Here is a 24,238-nt window from a genome sequence, read left to right on the forward strand (position 1 = left end):
TAAGACACCACTAGAGCATCAGGTTAGAGCTCTGACATTTTAACAAATGTATGCAAAAAGTAACAAGAAAGATGACCAATGACACAGTACAAATAAAATAGTGTGTAATAAGAAAATAGATGTTATATATATATATATATATATATATATATATATATATATATATATATAATATAAAACTCTACTATCAATAGATTTATAAGTATTCATTGTGGGCGGAATGAAATCCGGGGGCCTCTGGTGTATTTGGGTTCCAGTGGTGTGTGAGTCGGGGTCTAGCTGCATTTGCTCTAAAGCTACCAGGTTGCCATGGGAATGTGATGCCACATGCAGACACCCCTTTGATTGACATACATGTTCCACGCAAACAGCCTGACAACGAGAAAACAATACAAGGCGGAAGTCAGCCATTAGTCTGATTACAAGTCTTTAACCTCCTAACCTTGGAACCTCACTCTTGGAAGCTGTGTGTGAGGGTGGGGGTGGGGATTACAAAGCACCAACCACTTCAAATCCATAATTTTCTAATGGGTTTTATTAGACGCTCATCAACAAGATCAATGATAATTGACAGTATTCTTTTTGAAAACAGACTCACATTACTATATATGCATTTACAGCAGCAATCCGCTGGAAGTTCCTAGAATAAAAACTTGTAGGCCATAACATGATTAGCCTTGTATTTATTCACCCTTGTCAAAATTGCTTCATCCATTCTAGTCAGGTTGTTGACAATGTGTTAGACTAGCTGAGGAGAAGTGTAGTATTGTGCCCCCTTCTGGTGATCCACACTGTTTCTGTATTCACACAGGTCAACAGTACGAACAGAGCACTTCAGCACAAACTCCAGTTAATCCATTAGACAAGTACTCACTGAAACCACAAAGTCTGAAAGACTAATATATTACAGAGGATATCTATTATAGTTTACAGTGTATAATGTCATATCAGTTGTGAAAACTCATTTATTGAAGGTGAATGTGAAGTGAACCCTTCCAACCTCTAGCACAACATGGAATGAGGCAACAATTGTAACTGTCAATCTTTTAACTGCATTTCTCAACATACAACTTGTATACAATAGTTTGCCCTGAAATATGATAACGCAGTCTTCATATAATTACTTGTTTTTTGGGACATGGTGAATGCCACAGATAATTTGGAGAAGTCAAAAAGTATCGAGAGATGAACTAACATGTTGTTGGTTTTCATGGAAATTGTTGAAATTAAGAAAAATGTAGAATAACGCCAGGCTTATCCCATAGCCTAAGAGTAGAAACTAGAACTAGAGGCTAGAAAATACATATAAACAGAGGCTAACTGCATATAAATAGTTAAATGCATATGAACTGCTGAATACGCCTGCCCCCTGTTTGGCTGGCTGATTAGTTGTTAGTGTTGTTTTCTCAAGGTAAAACTGTGTTCAAGAAGAGACAGCTGCAGACAAGACAGCTGTCACATCTCTTTTTCTAGCCTGTTTGTAATATATTCAAACATTAAACCAATTCAAATAGTATGTGAGGGAAATGAAAAACCACTAATAAAATTTAATTTACATGTCCAGAAAACTATAAAACACACACTTCTACACACTTGCTCATTCATTTATGCGTTCATTCACTTATCCTTTGTCTACAGCCTGTGCTCTGTGGATGTAACAGTAGACTGAACAGAGTGTAATGAAAAACCAATTAGCTGCTTTTGGCACCAAACACCCAACACACTCATCCCACCTGAGACCGGCTTCGCATTAATTCTCCGCTCCCTTAGCGGCCCAAGGCCTCTTCCAAGCTTTAACTGCTTCTCATGGCCGTTTTGTGGCTCTCTTATTAAAAGACATGCTGACATAGCAAAGCATCTATTGCTTTGGTTGGAAATATGACTCCTGGACATGCTTCTGCTGCAGTGGCTAAGCCACAAAACTCCATTATTACCCTTTTACAGAGCTGAGAAGAGTGGAGACACTGGTGGAATAGGAGGCTGATTGTGATTGATGGCTTCCCATTAGCAAGTCTGTTATCGCTCTGGCTGGGGGGAACGACCACTGAGTTGTAACACAACACATTACCTGAGTCTCTCCCCAGCCGAGAGTCGCTTAAATAAAATATAGACCCTCTCTCCGAGATCCTCATTCCCTGCTCAAGGAGCTCTGACTGGTATCCCGTCAGCTGTGATTTGCTGAGCATTCCCACTCAATAAACACATCATTAGTATTCTTATTAAGTGGAGCCAGCACTCCTCTGTCTCTCTGCAGGCCTGTAAGTCCTGATTGTGGATGTATTCACAGTAGCTTCACCAGGTCAGATTTTTTTCCCTCTCTCCTCCTTCCTCCTTTTCTTTTTGGTGTTCCCTGTCAAAATGATTGATTTGGACCAGGGCACAGGGTGTCCTGCATTACCCCAACAAATGATCTGGCCCTTGCTGGCAGACCTTGGCCAGAAAGAAATCAATATTTCACCATTAAAATCTATCAGAGGAGAGTTAGGGCAGCGGCTGTCAGAGGCGACGCTATCAAGCCACTGCAACATTAAACCTGACACCTGCAGCACATGAGTAATCAATATCTAGTGGTTCACAGATCATTTGTGGTCACCTTTTAAGCAGTGATGGATGTGTCCTGGGGCAGTGATTCATGTTGTGACACCGTTTAACAGGGTTTTATTCCAGTTTAGACGGACGGTCATCCCTCAGAGACGAGCTGGAGATGGAGCACTGTGGTTCCACACTAAGACTTATTTCACTGTATTCAGCCTGTCCTCAGCGATTACTTCGTGCCTTTTATTGGATTTGTGCCATGTTGTATGTGAAAAACAGGTAAGCGAGTGCAAGGTCAAACTTTATATCTTCTTGCACCAGTGGCGGACCTAGCAACTTTTACATGTAGTGTCAAAAAGGTGTCAGGAGGTTTTGGCTGGGTGGCACAGGCTGGTGGTGGTGGTGGAAAATAATTTGATAGCAAACATGTAAATCAGTGTATTATGTTAAATCTGTTATGAATCAACATGCAATTACACACACGTGTGGGGATTTTGCACCTAAAAACACATTTGTAAATAAAATTTGGCACGAGTACATGATCAACGAGCATTGTAAGCTAACGCTGTTGTGGAGCAGGCCAGTGTAATTAATGTATTGTATTGTATTTAATGACAGCCAGATCTGAACCACTGAAAAATTCAAGACTTTCATCTTTTAAGGATCATTATCTAACCTTCCTCAAGCCATCACACACTCACACACCCACACACACACCTGATTCGCTTTAAAACAAAGGCTACGTTCAGAATGTAGGCTTTAATGCTCAATTCAGATTTTTTCCCAGATCTGATTTTTTTGTTTGACAGTTCACATTGTTGTTTAAATGGCCCATATTAGACTTCAGTGTGAGCTGTCCACGGCCTGAAAGTGACCCACATGTGCAGAAGAATAACACAACATCACACGCAGCACACTGTCTTAAGTGTAATTTATACTTCGGTGTCGAATCGACGGCGTAGCCTCTGCGTTACCCTACTATGATGCTTGATAACTAACTTTTAAGCACAGCTTTGAGCCGAGAATTTTTTTTACTCTTAAGTCAGTTCTTAGCAGTGTTCTTATGAGTAATTCTGAGAAGCTTAATAAATACAGGCCCAGATCTGACTCACATATGGGCAAGAAAATCAGACATGCATTGCATCGCGTTATGAAAAAAGTGGAGCCAGGTTCAACTTACTTAATGTAAAACCCAACATTGTTTTACTAGATCTCTGAGTCTGCACCTCAATTGAAATAATGAGGGGCTGTGTTTTTTAATGCACTGCTTATGTAAAAACATGGCCTTACGAAAAGCAAAGTTTCTCTACACGTCGTTCACAAATATTTGGCCACTATAGATTTTGTGTTTATTTGCCCCAAACAGACAATCTGGGTCAAACTGCCTAAATCATAATACACAGTTATTAAAGAGGTGTATTAAAGTGATGAACAAAACAAAATAATAAGTAGGACCAGGTGTATGAAGACAGCAACGACAGGCTGCTGTTTAAGGTTTCCTCCTCAGCGAATATGCGAGAGCTCTCAACCTTGCTTCCTGACCCTCATTCTGTGCGAGGAGATAATTGCTTGTCAGAAATAAATAGAGAGATTAATGAATTCATTAGTGGTGGGGAGTTTAGCTCTTCAGAGCAGCACTTACTGCTATGACACATCACGCCTATTGTTTTACTAGCTAGTTAGCCTTGAACAATAACATTCACACTGCAATTGTCTCACATACTCATGTAAACCACAGAGAAGTTGTGTCCTTATCCTGGAATTTAGCAATAATGCAAAGAAAGGCTCTTTAAATCCGATTATTTATCTTAATTACTTTTGTCTAGAAGAGCTGTGTCTGTGGGAGCTGGTAGAGGACAGGACACATTAATCCACATTAGCAATGAACACTGTATCGCTTGCAAGCAATTTTGCAGTGACACTACCGTTTGTGTTCCAGCATTTTTGGCAGATATATACTATCTACACTTTGGGTTTAGACTTTTAATGCAACACACACAACCAAGCTAATCTTAAAAAATACATATCACACAGGTGTTGCTTGTAAGTTTGCATGAATTGTTGTTTCCATTTCAAAGATATATTCAACATTGATTCAGTTGTTTGACTTTTTATATTTTAGTGTTGTGATAATATAAATTGCTTACTTTGAATACTTTCACTTGTGAAAATATGAAGTTGCAGCCTGTAGATAGGTACTGTATGAATAATGGTAAAATGATCAACATTTACATTTACTTCTCAGCATGTATTTCAGCATACATCAATGTGCTTTCCAGGTTCCAGGTATGTGAATCCACTTTTTAAGCCCTTTAACACTTCATATTGGAGCTGCCATATTTGCCATATGAATCTAAACATATGATACTTTTGTATTTTTTTTAACAATGATAGAGGGGACTCCATTTATATACAAATGTTTATTTACTTATTAGGGCTATCCACAACTAAGGATTGACATGGTCGAATCAGACTTGTCAAGTCTCGCCCAGTCGACTGATCAAATCATATGAGTGTCTGTGTGGCGGCGAGGGGGGCTGCAGTCTCTATTAGTCACTGTTACTTACATTGTACATACAACTAAACTGAGAAACTAAGGCTTATTGATGACCCTGTTCTCTATGCTCGCCTGCCATTCACCAGTGTTGTGCAGAGTTTTGCGAGCGCACGTGCCTGACAACTAACTGTACATACACGTTGTAATACTGTTTAAAAACGATATAATATTCTTTGTGAGGTTCATCAATGGTGATAAATAATCCGAATGTCCCGCAAGGTTCAGACAACTCTGCACAACACTGGTGAAGCTGGGGCTCCATCTCCTCAGTAGGTATTCCTCTGCCACTACACACATACACACACATTACGCCCACACATGCGTACTGACGCCCCCTTCCTTAAGGGTTAAGTTGTCAGGTTTTCCAGGCAGAGAAGACCAAAACGCAGATCTGAGTAAGGGCAGTTTATTCAAAAGAGAATGAGCTGGGGAAAATCCGAGCTTGCTGGTGGCGGACTGGGAGTGGGGAAGTGTCCAGGCTGCGGGTGGAACCGAAGGTATACAGGCTGGTGGTTTTATATATACACACATATATATAAAAAATTAGTTACTAGTGCTTATTTTTTACTTTATTCTTTACTAGTAACTATTTCTGGACTTCTCAAACGTCATCTACAACCAAATCCAGTTGCTCTTGATTTAATTTTCTATAACCATAACCTGGATGACAAACCACTTAACATGCTGTTTTCTGAGTTTATTGTAGATTTATTAAATTAATAGCCTACATTATAATCATTAATAGTCACCTCTCTGTTCAATCTAAAGTCATAAAGATTAAATTAGTCATTGAGATCAATTAACCCTGGTATCATGGGGTTACTAAAAGGAATGTTGGAAAGTTAAATCAGATCCGACTTTCGAAACATTGTTTTCAAGAGGAACACACTTTCCAATGTAAGGTTAGCCAAAAAATGTCAACAAGGTAGGCGATTGTAGCCATTACTGTCAAAGACATATGTCCTTTTTAAAACAGAAATAACTACATACACGTCAGTATGCTGTACAAATATTGTAAATAAATGCATTTATTGTATAAATTACTATAAATTACCATTTTGTCGTTCAAGAATTTTGGACCTCCGCTGATGTGACTCTCCCTCTAAAGGGCTCTGGGATCTACATAATTCATGTGGGCCACATTTTCAGGTCGGCAAATCACAATCCTGATTAGTGTAATAATTTTCATGACTTTTTTCAAAACGTTTGGGGTTTTCATTTTTTTTCCAAAACTTTCCAGGCATGGAAAAATACAATTTCAAATTCCATGACTTCTCCAGGTTTTTCATGACCGTACAAACCCCGACTGTGCATAACTCACATCTTCCACCATCAGGCATACAATTTATCTGTTTATGTTACCATCTGGAGGTATGAGACTCATCCTGTATCAAGTAAACAGAAATCAGATGCAGTCACCAAAAGGCCATGGTCTTTATTACACCAAAACAAACTGCACATGTTCAGAAAACAAAAGCATTAAAATGGTTTCTCCACATCATCTAACCTATATCATGGAATATTACAAAAACACTGTTTTAGAGTTTGTATTAAATACTGTAATTATACCCAACATTTTTCATTAGAAATTGTTATAAAAATGTCCCTTAAATGATCCAGTCATACCTCTTACAGATACAGAGCGCCTTGTTTTATTCCTCATTTGCTTTATTGTTTTTATTTGTTTTCGACCAGGAGGGTTCCCAATCCATCCACCCAACAAACACGTACTTCATACAGGGGACAATTTCAGATTTTAAACTAATTGTATCACTGCAAAACACTATGTATTCTTTGTGGCCAAGTTAAAAGGAATGTAACAGTATTTAAACAGTACAAACAGTTCCTATAGCAAAATATTCAACCAAGCTCAGAAAAAAGTGTGGTTGAAAATATGTCCAAAGAAAGGATGCTCAGGGTTTCCCCCTATAACACCACAAGTATCCTTTATAACCCTGTGAAAACATGCAAATTGTCTAACAAATGATAGTTAATTGTATTTATGTGTGAGCGATATCTGTAAATATAAGCGAAGACATATTTAGGATCATACATACGCTCTTTACATGCACTAAGAAATGACTTTATTCTACTTTAAGTTCTACTTACCAGTCTACTGTCATATGAGGTATTCAACACCTATGGTCCATAAAGGAGAACCATCAAGTTGGAGTCAAGTGCTGAGAAGACAGTATGCGGGGAAATTTGACATTCCTGCTGTTTTTGGGGAAAGCAAAAATTGCTTTTCTTAACCAGGAAAGTGAAAAGGCTGTAGTTACATATTTGGACAATTGTTGCTCCCTGAAATTAAGGTATTTAAAAACAAAAAGTGTTCTACAATAAGGGAATTCACAAAGAAAATGTGCTTAAAACCTAAGCCAGTGTCCATGTATGGATTAAACTAATTCCTTAAGACGGTGTAAATTCATTACCATTCACTTCCAACCTAAACCCTTAGAGTTTTGCTCAATCAATAAGACAGCACTCTTCCTTCATTCTTTGGATCTGATGATACTGTAAATATCAGTGACACACAGGCTACAGGTGAGCACTGAACACCCGGTGTCCTCACAGCCAGGGCAGAGAAGCGTACAATACATATCATTCTTTATCAAGAAAATGTAAATGCAGGTATAAGCTAATTATATACAATAAAAGGTCTGGTATATAGATGCATATCTTCCAAGATATAAGTTAACCAGGCTGTGTTCCCCACTGATACGTGAAGGATGTGAAAGAACCAGGAGATAAGGAGACTTTAAAACTGATCCCCGTGTGATTGTGTTTGGCACAATGGAGCCAAAGCTTTTAAACATTAGAGCTGATCTGAAGAACGATAGATGCTTTGACACTAATCCCTTTCTAGGTAAGTAGAATTAAACTGCACCAAACGAAACAACACAACAAACTCCGTTCTCATTGTTCACCTCAGCTCAGATTTGTAGCCTGGCAGCCCCGAGCTCTGTATTGCGCCAATCAAAAATACTGTCTGGTCCAGCGTAAAGCAACAGGCAGCCAATCAGGAGCTGAGGATTCATTTGACATGCCTGACTGGCTCATCCAGGGCCAGCCAGTCCTGGTCTGTGCTGCATGCAGATGTTCTATAATAATTTGCCTCTGGCTTCAGGTTGGTGCAAATTCAATGTCATTTTGAGCAGAGGCCTGATGAATCCAAGAGGTCCCTCAGTCCTGATGGGTCTTTTCCTGAATGAATTTATATTCATACTGAGGGGGAAACAAGTGCAAAAATTAGACAGGACGGCTAAATAGTTTCAGTCCCCCTTAACAAAACAAGCATTACTGTAATACTAATTCAACAGTGTTGGCAAAGCAGATTCAAGTGATTACAAATGCTTACCAAGGCTAGCTGCCGTCCTATGTTACCCATAGTTATCACCCCCGCAAAGAAGATGCAAGGTAACCAGGAGCGAATATACAGGAAATCTGGAGAAGTATACCTGTGCAGAGAAGAAGCAATGACAGCAACAAGGAAATAAACAATGCATACTAACACTTCACTTTCAGCTAGGTTTTGCTCTGACAATCTTGGTTTGATTGACTGTTTAATGAAAGGTCAATTACACCCAATATATATCTGGGACACATGTAAGGTTTCCAATTCCAAGAGAAATTCACAAATACACTGATCATTTCTAACAGAAATGTGGCTCTGTCTTCAGAAACACACTACAGCAATTTCAGTCCAACTAAAATCCTAGTTAGTAATTTAAGATTCCCAAAGTGTATTTAAAATATATCAGTTTTTTTTTAGAAGTCATATACATGTGTATATAGAAGTCATTGGCGCCTTCCTTGCTTGTCCGACTATGCTCCATATGTCCCCCGATATGCAAACTAGGTGTGAGGGAACTTACTGAAAGACGCCGTTGTAAACCAGGAGTTGGGTGGCCAGCGTTGCCAACAGAGCGATGCTGACTCCCAGGCCAAAGCCGCTGCGGGACCTGTCAAATGTCCACCACAGACCAATGGAGAGCGCTGCCAGAGTCAGAGACAGCTGGACATTGTTAGCGAAGTCTACTTTCTGACAGAGGAAGGTCAAGAAAAGAAAGGGAGTAATATGAAATTCACATCGCATCGATAGAATCATAGAATTTCACTTGTATTGGCATCGACTACTAAATTTCTGGTATGGTGACATCCGTATTTACAGATCTGTGTTTCAGTGCAACAGTGCTGTGGAGATATACTATATTTACATATCTTTTACCTAGTTAGACAACAAATCATAGCAAATAAAACAGCTCCACTAATTCAATATTGGTGTACACAACATTCACAGGGGAAATATTGTAACCTCTCAAAGTCTTAGAGTGCTTGTTTTTCCCCACCAACAGTAAAATGAACAAAAACAGATGTATAAAACCCCAAATCTTTAAGGATACAGCACTGGCGTGGTTGATGCCCACAAACACAGCCACGCAGCGCATCACACTGGACCATTCCCGCTTGAACTTGTGTGGCTCACCCAGACGACTGTCGATGCAGGGGTACAACAACCCGATCATTGCTACATGGGGAAAAGAGAGACAGAATGAGCACCGAGCAGAAAAATAAGAGGCAACACAAGCAGTTTTTAGCACTGCAGTGGTATTGTTTTTCTGACAACAGGCATTCAGATAGCATCTACTATATGCTATTCTGATGTCACACTCACAGGCACTGCCTTCACAGACTGCACAACTCATTTGTGTAAATGAATGAATACAGTTGACGAATCTGAATAAATGTGCTCTTGACTCTTGACAGAATGCCTCACACCGCACCAGATTCTTATGTACTTCAACAGGAAGTGAAAATTCTTTTATTTCCTAGCTCAACAGCAAGTCAAAACGGTCATTTCAGAAAATATGAATAAATTGATTTGCATTACAGCTCACATCCTGGTTACTTCTAAAACTAATTATTTTTTGCACTGTCAACGAAACGCAACAGCACTTATCTGGGGGACGAAGCACGGTATTAGCAACAAGCAACAAGTGGAAGCAGCAGGCTCCTGCAGGAGGTGTGGGATCTCTGGAGAGGAAGAGACCCGCGGGCTGTTGTGCTTTGTGCTGAGCCACTTGGGAGCAGGCAGCACTGAGCTGCATTTCCATCCACAGCTTCACACCCAGGGAACAACATTTCAATTACACTGGCTGGTCTTGACTGTGGGCATGTGTTGTGCATATGTAAGGCTGTGTGTATGTGTGTCAGGGCAGACCGGAATGCCTCGAAGCTTCTGCAGTTGCCAATTGCTATGATGTTTTTTTGATATTCTGATTGTGAGAGTTGTTGTATGTACAGTATCAAAAAGTGAGTACACCCTTCACATTTATTACAGCGTAGTGAGTGTACAGCTTGTATAACAAATTGTAGTATAATTGTAGTATAGACAGAAGATGGTGCAGAATGTCAGGGGACAGACAGGGGAGCTGTTTGTAAACTTTGACCCAGAGATTCTGACCCAGATCAGGGAGGCCAACTGCATGACAAGGATGAGTTTGGAGATCCCACCCTTTGCTGCTCTGGTGCAGCAGAAACAGGATACCCTCATAAAGAACTACAACAGTAAAGTTAATGTAGTGTGTTGAAGTTTTCCCATCGTCTTTGTTTGTGCCATTTGTTTTACTTCTGGTGGCGTCTCTGCTTGTTAATAACACTTGTTTATGAGCGCCAGGCACTTTGAGATCTGTGATTCTTTTGGGAGGCTTTCACATGTTGAGGGTGGACATGGTGCAGATCCTCCACTCTTCCTGGTTATGGTACCAGAGGAGCTCCGCCGCCGGGTGAGATCTCGCAGGAGACGTTGGTGTGCTCACAGTACACATTCTGGCAAGCATGTGAAGTTAAATGTATGGCTGAGAAGGACAAACATGGACCCAATTGTTGGTACTTGCTCATCTGGAATTGGGGCATCGGCAGCGGTCTATTCAACCCGTTTACCCGGCGAGTCCGGAGTCCAATCAGCTATTGCAGTCCTGTTGGACTTGGTCCAGATGGCTCTTGTGAATGTCCAGTCATTGTCTAATAAGGCATTTGTTCTTAGTGATGTTTTAAATTCCTATGCTCTAGATTTTATGTTCATAACCGAGACGTGGATGCGTGAGGGTGATGTATTGCCCCTTTATCCCCCTGACATCAGGGTTTTCAGAACTCCAAGACTTTCTGGAAGAGGATGGGGGATTGCTTCACTTTTTATATAATTTAAACCTTCTGTGGTTTTGAATGCTGCGATCTATCGTCCACCTAAGTACAATGATAACTTTATTTCTGAGTTTGCAGTATGAGATGATTTTAAAATCCATATTTGTTGTGATGATAAGCTATTAGTTAGTAGAAGACTTTTTAAATGTCACTGAGTCTTTTAGTTTTACACAATGTGTGTCCGAACCTACATGTCAGCGTGCACATACATTAGATTTAGTTTTAATCTATGGTTTATCTGTGTCAGTTAATATCAGTGCTTTACCAATTTCAGATATTATTTGACATTTCTATCCCTAATTCATTTAGTATGGGGAAAATGGTGCAGAAGACAAGGTTATTTCGTTATATTAGCACTTGTGCTTTCAATGACCTTAACTTGAAACTACCAGATGTGATGGATCCAGTTTTTAGCCAAGCCTGGTGGACTGTCTCACAGACAAATTTAATGATGCACTCCGGGATTTGTTGGAGTGGGTGTCTCCAGCTAAGACACGGAAATGCCCTCCAAAAAAAAAAATCATACACCTTGGCTAAATGAGGAGTTTCTGACTCTCAGAAAGAGTTGCAGAAAAGCTGAACATCAGTGGAGCCATACTAAGCTTAAAGTTATTATCAGGCATGGCTCGACACTTTAACCATCCATCAGTCTAGGATGGCTACTGCAAAGGCAGCCTCTTATTCTAACATGATTATGAATAATAAGCATTAGCCTAGACTTTTATTTGACACTAGATAGACTTACACAGTCAGCAGCCAGTAATTAGTACAGACTCATCAGCACATGATTTCACGAGAGAGTTGAGGACATCCAAACTAGGATACCCCAGTCAGATCTTGGGGGATTAGACCGCGCTATCACAGGACCATTTTCTACAGGACAGGGCCACACTGAGTTTGAGACGATTTCTTTGGCTGATTTAACTAAAATTGTTGTGACTGCAAGAGGTACCACTTGCTCTCTAGATCCCTTACCTGCCTGGGTTATTTAAGAACTATGGCAAACATTCAAATTGTATGTTTTAGCGATTTAAAACCTATTGCTCTCCACAGGAGCTTTTTTGACTTGCTTCAAATCTGCGGTAGTTAAACCATTATTGAAGAAACCAAATCTGGATTTAAACTTGTTGGCAAATTACAGTAGCAAGCTACTTGGAAAATGTAGTGAGCTAAGCTACTAGCTACTCTACATTAATAAATGAAGCTTCACTACAAAGAAGCTACCCCCCAGTGAAACGTAGCAAGCTAAGCTACAGCAACGTGGCATAAATAGCGTAGTTACAAGCTACTTTAAATTTTTTATAGTTAGGGGTTAGCTTATACACACACACAGTAAAGCTTAGTTTATATTTAACTAACTTCATTCCACAGTAGCAGAGAAGACAGACTAAAAACCTGCTCCAAACTGTGTGTGCAGAGAGAGCTAAATCAGACACACAGAAACTCTCCTACTTCCTGCCAATCATTGCAGCTACATGTAATTCCTCACACAACAAACGGAGAACCATTGTTGTTTGTATAAAGTAACTTAATTGTCACATTATTAATTAGTTTTTATATATATATATATGAATTTGTGCTCTGGCAACATTGCAACCTAAACACGAACACGAGAGAGAGAGAGAGCTCTCATCTCATGGAAACAAGTTTCTGCCACTACATATCAAAGTTTCCTCCTCACTAGAGGAAGAGGTGTCCAGGCTTGACCCTGATCCTTCTCACAAGAGGTGTTACAGTAACTATCACAGTAGAAAGTAAACTCAGTCGCGCGTTTTTATTCTTCTGCAGCAAAGTCGCAGACATCAGCCCAAGGATCGGTACGTGATGTCACCGTCACAGGAAGCGCTTCTGTCGGCTGCACGTACAGGTCCGTGTGTGGAGGTGGCGTCACTTACTGATCCTTCAGAAATGCTTGGGAAAATGTAGCGTGTGTGAAAGCTACCGCGCTACTCGGTCAATAAAAGAGCTTCATTACCAAGAACCTATTTAATTCAGATGTAGCGACAGTTGGTGATGTCACTAACTGATATTTTGGGGGTTTTCTTCACAGCTCTCACCATATTTCTGTCAACTCATGTTGTTTTCCTTGGCCGCCCTGTTGAATGTCTGTTGCTCAGTACACCAGTAGTTTCTATCTTTTTCAGGACATACCAAATTGTTGTGCTTGTTATGTCCAATGTTTGTCCAATGGCTCTGGTCGATTTTCCTTCTTTTCTCAGCTTGACAATGGCTTGCTTTTCTCCCATAGACAGCTCTCTGGTCTTCATGTTGGTTTATCCTCTTTAACAGGAAATGCAGTCTTTATAGGTTTGAACCAAGGATGAAAACCTAGACTAGTCATGCAGAGCTACTTAATGTTTGGACAATCGAGCTAAAAGGCAACACCTGGGTAACAAGAAACATCTGTCTGTCACATGTTCTAATAGTTTTGCACACTTGAAAACTGGGTGGGTTCAAACAAAGAATGTGAATATCAGGAAATAAAAGCTGAAATTCTGAACTCTTGTCTCATACTCATCTGTTGATCTTAAACCCAAATGTCTTCAGTGAACAACAAAAACAAAGGAATTTGCCTTACCGTTCCAATACTTTTGGAGGGGACTGTATGTAGCAGACAACATACATTAATATAAAAACAATTATAAAAATGGTAAACAGAAATAAACTATCATCAAGGAGCAGTGCTGATGATGAATTTGAGCTTAAAAGTGTGATAGCTGGGGGGGAAAGCTGCTCTGCAGTCTGGTGGTGTGGCAGCAGAAACTTCTCTATCTCTCTTCCCAGAAGGCAGCAGGGTGAACAGGCTGTGGCTGGGTGGGTACTGTCCTTTAGTATCCTTTGGACTCTGTGTGGGTACATCACCTCACCGATATCATTGATCAGGGATGGAAATTAACACAACCGCCACTTGCCAAATGCAGGTGGATTTACCGTTTGGCGGCTAAATGTCAGAAGGTCACCCATCACATAAGGCAGGTAAATGTATTCAGCATGATATCACCATATAATAGCTATCTGACGGTAATTAGCAGCAGATCGGCGTTCTTGTTTGTTGTGTGTTGCAATTAAATATGTCCCTGATGTATTAAGGGACCTAAAATCATGAAACACACGGATTAGGGGGGTTCATTGGTTGTTGTTTATGTTCATTTCATGTTACTTGTGTTTGATTGGCGTAGATTTGTAAGGGGGTGGGCGTCAGGGGCCAGGGGACCGAAGTCGGGAGGGAAAGAGGGGAGAGTGTAGCTGCTTTCATACGGAGATCAACATATGGAAAGAATATCCGCAAATATGCTGCATTCACTAATTCATGCTTTCAATTGCTCCTCTGTAAAAGCTGACAAGAACTCCACCAGCGTGGAGATGTCTACAACAGCCCTATTGAATTGGCAGCCCAAAGTAACCTCCATATGGCCCAGCACATAATCTCTATCACTCTAAAGAGTGAGCTATGTCGTTTCCTTTTCATCTTTGTTGAGTTTCACATGCGCTGTACCAACCAATGCACTGCCAATCAAGGCTCAACATAACTGTCCGACCTGCAGCTTCTCCGCTCCTGTGTCTCTGCAGAGCGCCTCCACTCCACACACGCGCGCACACACACACACACACACACACACACACAAACACGGAGCAAAGTCAGCCAGCTGATCAGCGGACATTGACGACAACTATGCTGGTTAGTGTATGTACGTGGTGCAATAAAGACTTCGCGAGTAAAAAGCCAATTCTTTACCAACACACCTGTTTAATAAGCATAAACACGCAAAATGCAATGTTTTAATCTGCTCACTCCCTCATCCACTGCAGCTGTGCTAGTTCAGATAATAGCTTATTGTTACAAACAAGCTAAAGTGAAAGCTCTCTGTCTTTAGTAACTGTTCAGCTTAGTTTGCCACATACATTAAAAAATGGCACATTATGAACTCAGCTGGTGGAGACAGACCAGCCCTCCTCTCTACCAGCAGCAGCAGAGGGAGGAGGACTGGAGGGACTGAGCTGTTCATTCTTTCTAAACTTCAATCAGTATGTTGACGTCAGGAATAGGATTTATTTTACTGACAAGTTAGATTGGTTTCTAGTGAGATATTAGTGACTTTGCTGTTGTAAATCCTGTTGCTGCTCTAGAAACAACATTTAGTTAATAAAAAATTGTAGACAATATTTTGTCCCTGTAATCCATGTTTCCACTGTATGGATAGCCTTTGGATCCCCCTCCTTAAAGGGTAAATTATTATCATAACAATTTAATAATGCATTGCATTTAAACAGCACTTTTCATACACAAAAAGCGATAACAGTAGCCTACTGGTCCTACCAGGCTGGACATGCAGTCTGCCAAAATATGTATCCCCTTTATAAAGCACAGGTGATGGTCTACTATCAAGTATTTAATATTGGGTATACTTCACATCAGGACTAATAACAGGGGTGAATATGGAGAAGTTTGTTGTTTCCTAGCAAAAGTTATAGTGGGATACAAAATACGAACTGGGATCCAGAGAATGTCTAGTACACTAGAGCTTCTATTGTTTATCAAGCCTTACAAAGAAGTGCTGCATTAAAAAATTTACTGTAACTTTAGCTAAAGTTAACAGGAATGTTGTTTTTGTATAATGTAATTTAATAAAACTATCACTAAGTTACTGAAAAGATCCTGTTACTGAAACAAATAACTGTAAGTTACTGAAACATACTAAAACATTACGGTCCTGTTTAAGATTGCAGATGTGCTTTAACTTTACAATCATAAACAATGCATCACTAATGGCGACGTTTACAACTGGACAATGTGTTCCTGCCGAGGGCACAAGATTAGACAACACCGGACGTGTTTATACTTTGTAAAGAAAAAAAAAACAGTTCTCCTGTCTATGCGTGAGGTGGCCGCCCCACACTCCCTTAAAAAAAATTTCTTACTGTATATTCCCTGTTTAGTCCATGAAAGAACTTGATTTCAGCCGAACTTTCTGTTGCTTCAGCAGAAACATTAATTAAAAGATGTATTCATTTTATCGTCTTGATTGTTAATTAGCACATGCCTTAAACAACCTAAAGTTTAAATTAAAAACTGATAGCTAAATGAGAGGCATTGTGTAATTTTGCAATTTGTAATCCGAATGTAATCCGTAATCAGAGGCTGTGGGAAACACTGTACTGTGCATTTACAGATGTTTCTGGTGGTGTCTCTTAAAGTTATTAAGCCTTTTGCCAGCATGGAAGATGCTGGCATTTCACTGGCATGCTGCAACGTAACAACTCCGCCTCGGTGATCTCAAGTAGCCATGATCAGACAATATGAAAATAGAGAAAATTTTTGTCTGAATATAAATCCCCAACACAACATGTCTCAGCAACATTGCTCTTGTGTCCATCAGTATGCAATGCACATTAGAGTAGGTTAAACTTTCAGTTTTTCCTCATAGTTTTGTGTGAGCTTTAGATTAATGTTTTGGTGTTGATGGTGGTGGTGGTCGTGGACAGAGGGTTTGGGGGTCCTCCCCCAAGAACATTTTTTAGGTTTTCCAATGAAAAATATGTAATGTTACATCATATTGGGCCATTATTTTCACCATATCTCTGAACAAATAGTTGGAAAAGCTAGAGCAGATAATAAATAACCAACATTCAAAGATCAGTCTACTGGGAAGGAACTACAAAACTGAAAAATAATTTAAGATACCCGTCTGTAGGCTACACGACAGAGCTGTAGGCTAAGCCAGTTTATTCCCAAACTAACTGATTTTCTCAACATTGGACAAGTAGATAAAATAAAGCTACCGGTTACTTTCGATAAATTGAGCTAATGTTCAGTTACATAGCAGCCAGAAGACGTAGCCTGCTGAATAAGCGTTCTGCTCTGCTGTGCAGTCTGAAGGGGAGGAGAGATGTTAGCTAGCGCTAACAGGCTTCACTTTTCCAGCAGGTGGGGAAACAGACTACACTTCTCTTGGTCTTGATAAGCTAACACACTGTAACCGACACAGTACATTTACTGCCAGAATATTTTCGTCTGCTCGCGTTCACCATCACTTTCTGCCGCTCGGAAAATCAAACACTCGCTACGCACCTCCTGATTCGGAGTTAAGGCCCATTTATACTCCTGCGTAGGGTCTGTAGGTTACGCACGTAGCCATGCATTTATACTTGTGCGTAGGTCTGTCCGTCATTCTGCAATTACACCCCAAACGCTAGTCGGCAGTAGCGCTGCAGCGTCCACTGTGTTGACTTTTGCCGGCCGAGCAGGCTAACTTCCGGTTTAGCCCTCCGCTAACGTAAATGGGGGTAAAATTGTAAACGTGCGGCTGGTGTAGCTTTTTCAAATGTTACCAACCGAATGGATCGTATTCTGATAGCGAACGAGTCATTTTGCTCGGGATGCGACGGTCAAATATATTAATTCACTGTGTTACAGCCGCCGTTTTGGCTGCTAGTAAATGTTACTTCAAAGGTACTTCCGGTCGTCTCGGAGGCATTGCGAGGCTACCCAGCCGACCAGTCAGAGCTTATGGTCTGTGTCGACTTGAGGTGCACGTCATTGCACGGCATTTGACACAGAAGTATAAATTGCACTTTACGCTGCTCTTATAACAGCACCATAGATTGTATGTAGGTACCATATCCGTGCTGCCTGCCATATCCCTATCTGCACATGCGTAAAAGTGGACCTGTCTGTCAGAGAAGGTTAACGCAAATGTGCTTGTTCATAATTATTCCTGTGTTGTTGTCTGTTCTCATCTCAGGGCATCAAATACTTAAGCTTATGAGTTATTTGATGCAAAAGTTACCCTTTGCCGTCCATATGAGACGCCTCCAGGTGCGTCTGAATGAGACACAATGTCTAGACCAGTAGCCAGCTTGGTAGCTAGCACCATTTTGGCTCTGACCAGGCTCGCTAGTTAGCTAGCTAGCTAGCTACGTTAGTATAAAATGCGTTGGCGTCACCCGTTGGTTTCTTAAGAGGCGTTTTGAGCTTCTGGGAGACGCTGGACAGTGTTTGCGGTGAGATTATAACAGCGCGGTTGCGCGACTTAAGTTCAAATAAATTAAACTTTTGAGGCGACGAGCTACAAGCAAATTCCCTGTGTTTCTGTGTGTCATTCAGTACCACGGTGGTCTCGATCGGCTCTGTCATTAACAACAAGCCTCCTCCACATGGCTGTCTGCCTGCTGTGAAAATGGAAAAGCGGGTGGAAAAACCAAAATAGGACTTTAGAAGAAAGTCAATAGAGCAGACAGGTACAGGGAGAGACACACAGAGAGAGAGACCTAAATGTAGATGTGTATGTCTGAAAGGAATACCGAGTTCGCAAAGTTCGGACTTCTGTACTTTAAAACTCGGGCTTGGCAAGTTTGGCTCCCAGGAACGGGAGCACGCAGTCAGTCATTCAGCAACAACAGTGCACTTGGTGACGGCCAGACCCGTTAGCGGGCGGGACCTCACATCTCCTTCAAATCAGCTCTGTCTTGAGAAATCAGCCACATATTGTTTAAACTACTATATTTGACACAAGAACAGCAGGATTATAAATTACAATTGAGAGTTTTCTCGTCCGACATTTCCGCTTTTTGGCGGCAAAATGCATTTTGGGATATCTGGCGATCCGAAGTCCACAAAAGTCACCACCGATGCAGGCTCGGTAAAAGGGGCGGAGCGAGAACACATCCGGGTATTTGACTCTACTTAGGCTGCGACTGATGACGTTTCACAAGAACACAAGTACAGACAAGAACGCATAGAAACAGCTAAGGTGAGCAGATTACAGCAGTTTGTGAGGAAAGACTAAAATAAGGTGGCTAATTAAGTACAATTAAAATGAGTTAAGAAATAGCCTACTAGAAATAATCTAAAGGCGACTGTGGCTGAGGAGGAAGAGCGGGATGCCCGTTAATCGGAAGGTCGGCGGTGGCTGTTCCACCAGTGTATGAATGTGTGTGAATGGTGATTGCAGATGTAGTGTACAGCGCCTTGAGTGGCTGGAAAGACTAGAAAGGCGCTATACAAATACAGAGCATTTAGATTTACGTATTAAGTATTCTTTCAAATAAAATACACAAGTATAACCCCATCTCCCCCGCAGTTACACCCTGTGGGAAACACTGGGCCATGTTATACTGCAGTTTATTTTCAGTTGGATTTAATTTGTACAAACTGCCTGACCTGGAGCAATTTTTATTATGAACAAATATACATCTGAATGGACCCCAGGAAGAATAACCAATGCATATGCTTAGGGCTGAAGAACTGGGATTTTTTGCAATTCGATTTGCGATGATAATTTTTTATATATATATATATATATATATATATATATAATTAAAGTTCTATATTCACTGCCAATCTATTTTTGACAGAAGCCGCGACAACCAGCACAGAGCAGATGAACCGGTCAGGAAGTCAGACACAGAACAGCAGAGAGAATCCGGTCAATTATCAAAATAAAACACCCTGTGCAGATTCCTGGTCGTAAATCAACAATAAACACAGTTCAAACAGACAAAAAAGAAACCGTTTAACTACGTAGCCTACTTAACCATAGCAGAAGCACAAAAAGCAAATGAACAAATGAAAAAAAAAAGAAATAAATCTGAACAAGTCAGCAAAATCAGGCAGGCAAAATACTCTTATTCTGAAATGCTCCATGTGGGATGCGTAGCCTGCACAGAGTGGAACAAAACGGGCTCACTGAGAGCTGTTATCCGTAGTTGAAGCACATAAAATGACAAATTAACAAAAAGTCAACAATATAGGGCAGGCTAAACGCTCTGCTGCAGAAACTCTTCAGCGTGAGTTGATGCCGAACAAAACCGCAGCACAGCCGCCTGCCTGTGTCGGTTCGCCTGACACCGTTATCAGACATGTTTTCCTCTAGTTTCGTTTGTTGTTGTAAAATGTACATGCCCTGTGCCGGCTCTGACTGGTGAGTAGGACCATAGGAAAAGCATGACGCTTGTGATTGGCGAGCAGGTTTGTCACACTAGAATGACAACAGAATATTACTGAATATGACTGTTTAAAACGGGTCAGATGCGCTGCATGATTAATCTACATTTTAACTGCCGTCTTCATGAATAGCTAATCGCACTCTCACTCCCCATTTTTACTTCCTTCTCTTTTATCTTTCCTGTCATGTAAGTGCAAAGTGGAAATTAAAGCACAGGACTTTTTTCACTCATTATACGCAGTGTGTTTACATACCTGAGGCTGTGCCACAGCAGGGCGGCACCCACCAGGCCGAGGAGAAGATACTGCTGATGACATCAGGGGGAAAGAGGGTGACGTTTCTCTGCACCTGAAGTAAGTTCAGCACCAGGGCCAGGAAGACGCCCACAGAAAACAGCATGGCCCCTCTGATCACCATGTTGGTTGTCCTACAATGCAGAACAAAAGGAGTTATGAGACTTGGAAAATGCTTTCAGTGTTATAGTTTTATAATGCAAACTGACAACATAAAAGTCATATCTCTGCCCTTGCATGTTGTTCTTCTTCAGGTGAGCTTATGTGGAGAAGATGCAGAGCTAACCTGTTGGTGATGACTGAGATATAAGGGCCCCTGGAAGGCTGTGGCATTTGCCCGGTCCCCAACCACTGGGCACTGGTCACTGCGCTGCTGCTCATGGCTGTCTGTGTTAGTGACATTTGTACGCCTAGGTCCGGAAAATATAGAATGGTGTGCGATGTCTATATCCGCCAGTGAGTTCAATGTCCTCCCCTGACATCCCAGACCAAGCTAAAGAACAAGAACAGGTAAGGAATCAAGAAAGACTCGAATCTCCACCCTAAAGCACAACTTACATTTTCTCTGATTTTAGTCAATATCCACAAGCATACACATACATCGGTCTCCCTAGCTGGGAATCAGAACATCAGGAAGTAATTTAGATACACTTTTTTCCCTTTTCCCCCGGCTACAGAATCACACACAAATGCAGCCTATGTTATAAGACCAAATAAGATATTACATGTTGCTTAAATGAATACAGGGCTTCCAGCATTTGTGGTTACTGTGTATAACAGTAACCGAAGTGAACTTCTTTGCGTGCTTAAACATGTACTACTGGGCCTAAAATGCAGTTACATGTTCAATGCCATCAGAGAAATAACGTGGAATTTCTAATGCTGGCCTCATGCTCTGCATTGTGCACACTGCTCGACTGTATTAATTGTAACATCGCTTTTAAGTGGTAAATAAGGTGGTATTAAATAATGATACCGGTGCTACCAACCTGCACCACAGTTTGTACCTCACTAATTTAGTGATGAAGCAGCGTTAGATAACTAACTGCACTCAGCTGGTTTCTGTCGAACTTCACTCACCTTTCGCCCCAGTCTGTCTCTCGTGCAGTGATAATATGAGAGGCACACACTAGGTACACTTCACCCCATGTGACTCTGTATGGTCATCTGAGGTCAAACGATAACAAGTGTTACTGTGTAACCTTTACTTTTTAATAATAATCTAACGCCAATTAACTGGCTAGCTTGACTGATGAACTTAGCCGAACTTACCCGCTAATCATAAAGCAGCGTCAACAGCATTTGTTTCTACTTCGTTCCTTGCTACTTTGGACACGTTTCAAAGAACCAATAAAACACCTTAATTAAATAGTACAACTGAACAAGCAACGCTAGTTGTGATGGCAGCGGATATGCTAAGTTTTCTTGGCGTTAACGTTATCTGCTACCCTGATGTGATAGCTAAATAGCTAACTTAGCTGAACTGCATTTGTCATAAACAGCTACCTGTCGTACTAGCACACTGGCTGAGGTACAGGATAAAGTTTACCTTTTGATGACAGAGGCGTTCAGCGAATACAACCATACATTGCACATGGCAATTAAAACAACACACTGTGTAACACTAGATTGCAAAACACGGAAATATTAATTAGCCTTCCCTACTGAGACTACTTCCGGTTGTCTAAGCTGAACGAACACCCAATCAGCTTCTAAAGTCGTGACGTAAACGCGTATAAACAAAACTGACGTATAAAATCTGCAGACGACACAGCTCATATCAGGCTGTAAAAACTTGGTCCTCTTTCTTTATGTACTATACACTACCCCTGGCAAACTTTTATTTTTAATTATTTGTGTTTTGTATATTGTTATGTATGCCTTTCTATATCCCATGTAAACTGTATTCCTCTGTTGTAATAAAGATTTAATTAAAAAAAAAATTTTAAAAATCATATATTTCGTATGTTTCATATAGGTAAATGTTCCAATGTCATTAATTTAAACTGGAAGTTAGGTGAGAAATAGTAGAAATATTATGTTTACATTAGTATTTTGGAGAGCACCATATCTTTTTTCTAACCCTTAGAAAATATGCAATTTGTGACTTTTAATAACATTTGTAAAATTAATAAAATTCCCCAAAAGGCTCATGTAGCGTTTCAGCTTTCCACCACAAAAAAATAAACAGCTGTATGCTGTAGTCAGTCCTAACACACACAACACTGTTTTTTCACAACATGTTTGATTTGCTTTTGTTGTCTAATAGGCTTATGGAGATGCAGAGGTGAGAAAGTCACAGTGTAGAGAGGATCGCTCATAATCCTCAGAGCCATTTACACTCCATTTTCTATTCAGCTGAAGCCTGCTGCTCATGTTAGGGTTTTAGGGATTACATGTGGCTTCACATAGTATAAATAATAATAGTTTAAACATAAATGGACCATCTATAGTTAATTTACAGGAAATACAATCAAAAAGTTAAATGAAAAATTTGCAATGTAAAATTTGGGGACACTTCATTTCTTTGGTAAATAGTCTTACAACTACTCTAGTGACCACTTTAGATTACATCACATTCACCTATATTCATACACTGATGGAACACCCATAAGGGGCAATTTGGGGTTCAGTATCTTACCCAAGGACATTTAGACATACAGCCTGGGTGCGCCGGGGATTGAATCACCGATCTTTCGATTACTTCCTAAGGCATGGCCGCGCCTTCAGTGGACTTCAGTATTTCTAAACATCTGGCTATGGCCTTGGTATGTGTGTTAAATTTCATAACTTTTCAAATTTCATACATAATGTTATGCATTTGCCACAGAAAGTTACTATGAAAGGGTTAGGGAAAAATAAAATTAGGATGTACTGACAAAAAAGATAAGCCAAAAAGCATTTTATGTCTAAAAAAGGATCCATTTCAAGGATCATAATTTGGTGCTGCAGTAGGTACCTTGGGCAGCAGGACGGTGTATGTGAGACTGAATCAGAATAAACTACAGTGTGTGTTCATGGTGATGAGAGAACATGTAAACCCAGCGTAACTGTGTGTGGCTCACAACAATGGAGCTCTACGGCTCAGAGGAAGGAAACACGTCAGCTTTGGAAATACACACACGGTACTTGTTGGGATACATTATTGTTGGTTTGAGTCTTTTCTTCACAATAATAAAAATACAGTATGCATAGTACTCTATGCTATTGAGTGCTTGAAAGTATTTTGTATCTTGTATTGTCCTCATGTATCTTTATCTTTAATGGTGGTGTTACGTGCCCTCTTTCTCCCAGTGTTGTTTTTTGTGAAGCACTTTGTACTTTTGTTTGATGAGTGCTATAATTACTATTTATTATTATTATTATTATTATTATTATTATAAATCTGCAGATGTTTTTGTTGTCACATCTTAAAAAGCTATTTTCATTTGGTACAAACACTGTGACTACAAACCTTCAGGGCCATGGAGAATTCTCACTACCCTTAGATTCAGGCAGCTCCATGATTAATTTATACTTTTACAATTTATTTTTATCCAATAATATGACTTGGCATGTTCTACACACTGTACTACTCACAGTCCCATGGGAGACTCACTTAACCCCAATAATTAGAGTGATAAAGGAAGCCTGGTAGGTAAGAGAAGGGCATGGGGGCTTTCAATTAGTTGTCAAGGGCTACTTGGAGGCCCCTTGACACAGCC

General features: G+C 40.4%; 1 protein-coding gene across 2 annotated transcripts; it reads right to left on the minus strand.

Annotated features, from left to right (window-relative positions):
- Window positions 1–6,502: 6,502 nt before the first annotated feature.
- Window positions 6,503–22,240, minus strand: insig2 (insulin induced gene 2). Of its 2 annotated transcripts, none has more exons than XM_038719713.1 (7): window positions 22,084–22,240; window positions 20,821–21,027; window positions 20,496–20,668; window positions 9,496–9,620; window positions 8,968–9,134; window positions 8,451–8,550; window positions 6,503–8,317 (listed from the first exon to the last, which is right to left on the minus strand). In XM_038719713.1, exons 2-7 carry the CDS (start codon window positions 20,934–20,936, stop codon window positions 8,276–8,278), a joined length of 723 nt encoding a protein of 240 aa, XP_038575641.1. In that variant the 5' UTR covers window positions 20,937–21,027; window positions 22,084–22,240; the 3' UTR covers window positions 6,503–8,275. The 2 variants fall into 2 exon arrangements, with proteins under 2 accessions (XP_038575641.1, XP_038575642.1); XM_038719714.1 differs by lacking the exon at window positions 22,084–22,240 and adding an exon at window positions 21,615–21,633.
- Between the last annotated feature and the right edge of the window lie 1,998 nt (window positions 22,241–24,238).

The sequence above is a fragment of the Micropterus salmoides genome, unplaced genomic scaffold (genome assembly GCF_014851395.1).
Source record: "Micropterus salmoides isolate LMB-PRFRI ecotype aquatic unplaced genomic scaffold, ASM1485139v1 Ms_hic_scaffold_15, whole genome shotgun sequence".
Classification (NCBI taxonomy): domain Eukaryota; kingdom Metazoa; phylum Chordata; class Actinopteri; order Centrarchiformes; family Centrarchidae; genus Micropterus; species Micropterus salmoides.

Bases quoted from the DNA above. Each gene is read 5' to 3' on its own strand.
- insig2 (XM_038719713.1), bottom strand. From the start codon at position 20,936: ATGTCACTAACACAGACAGCCATGAGCAGCAGCGCAGTGACCAGTGCC. The intron at 9,135-9,495 runs GTATCCTTAAAG...TTCCTCTGTCAG, and splicing joins GCATCAACCACGCCAGTGCT to AAAGTAGACTTCGCTAACAA. The intron at 8,551-8,967 runs GTAAGTTCCCTC...TTCTCTGCACAG, and splicing joins GTTTACAACGGCGTCTTTCA to GTATACTTCTCCAGATTTCC.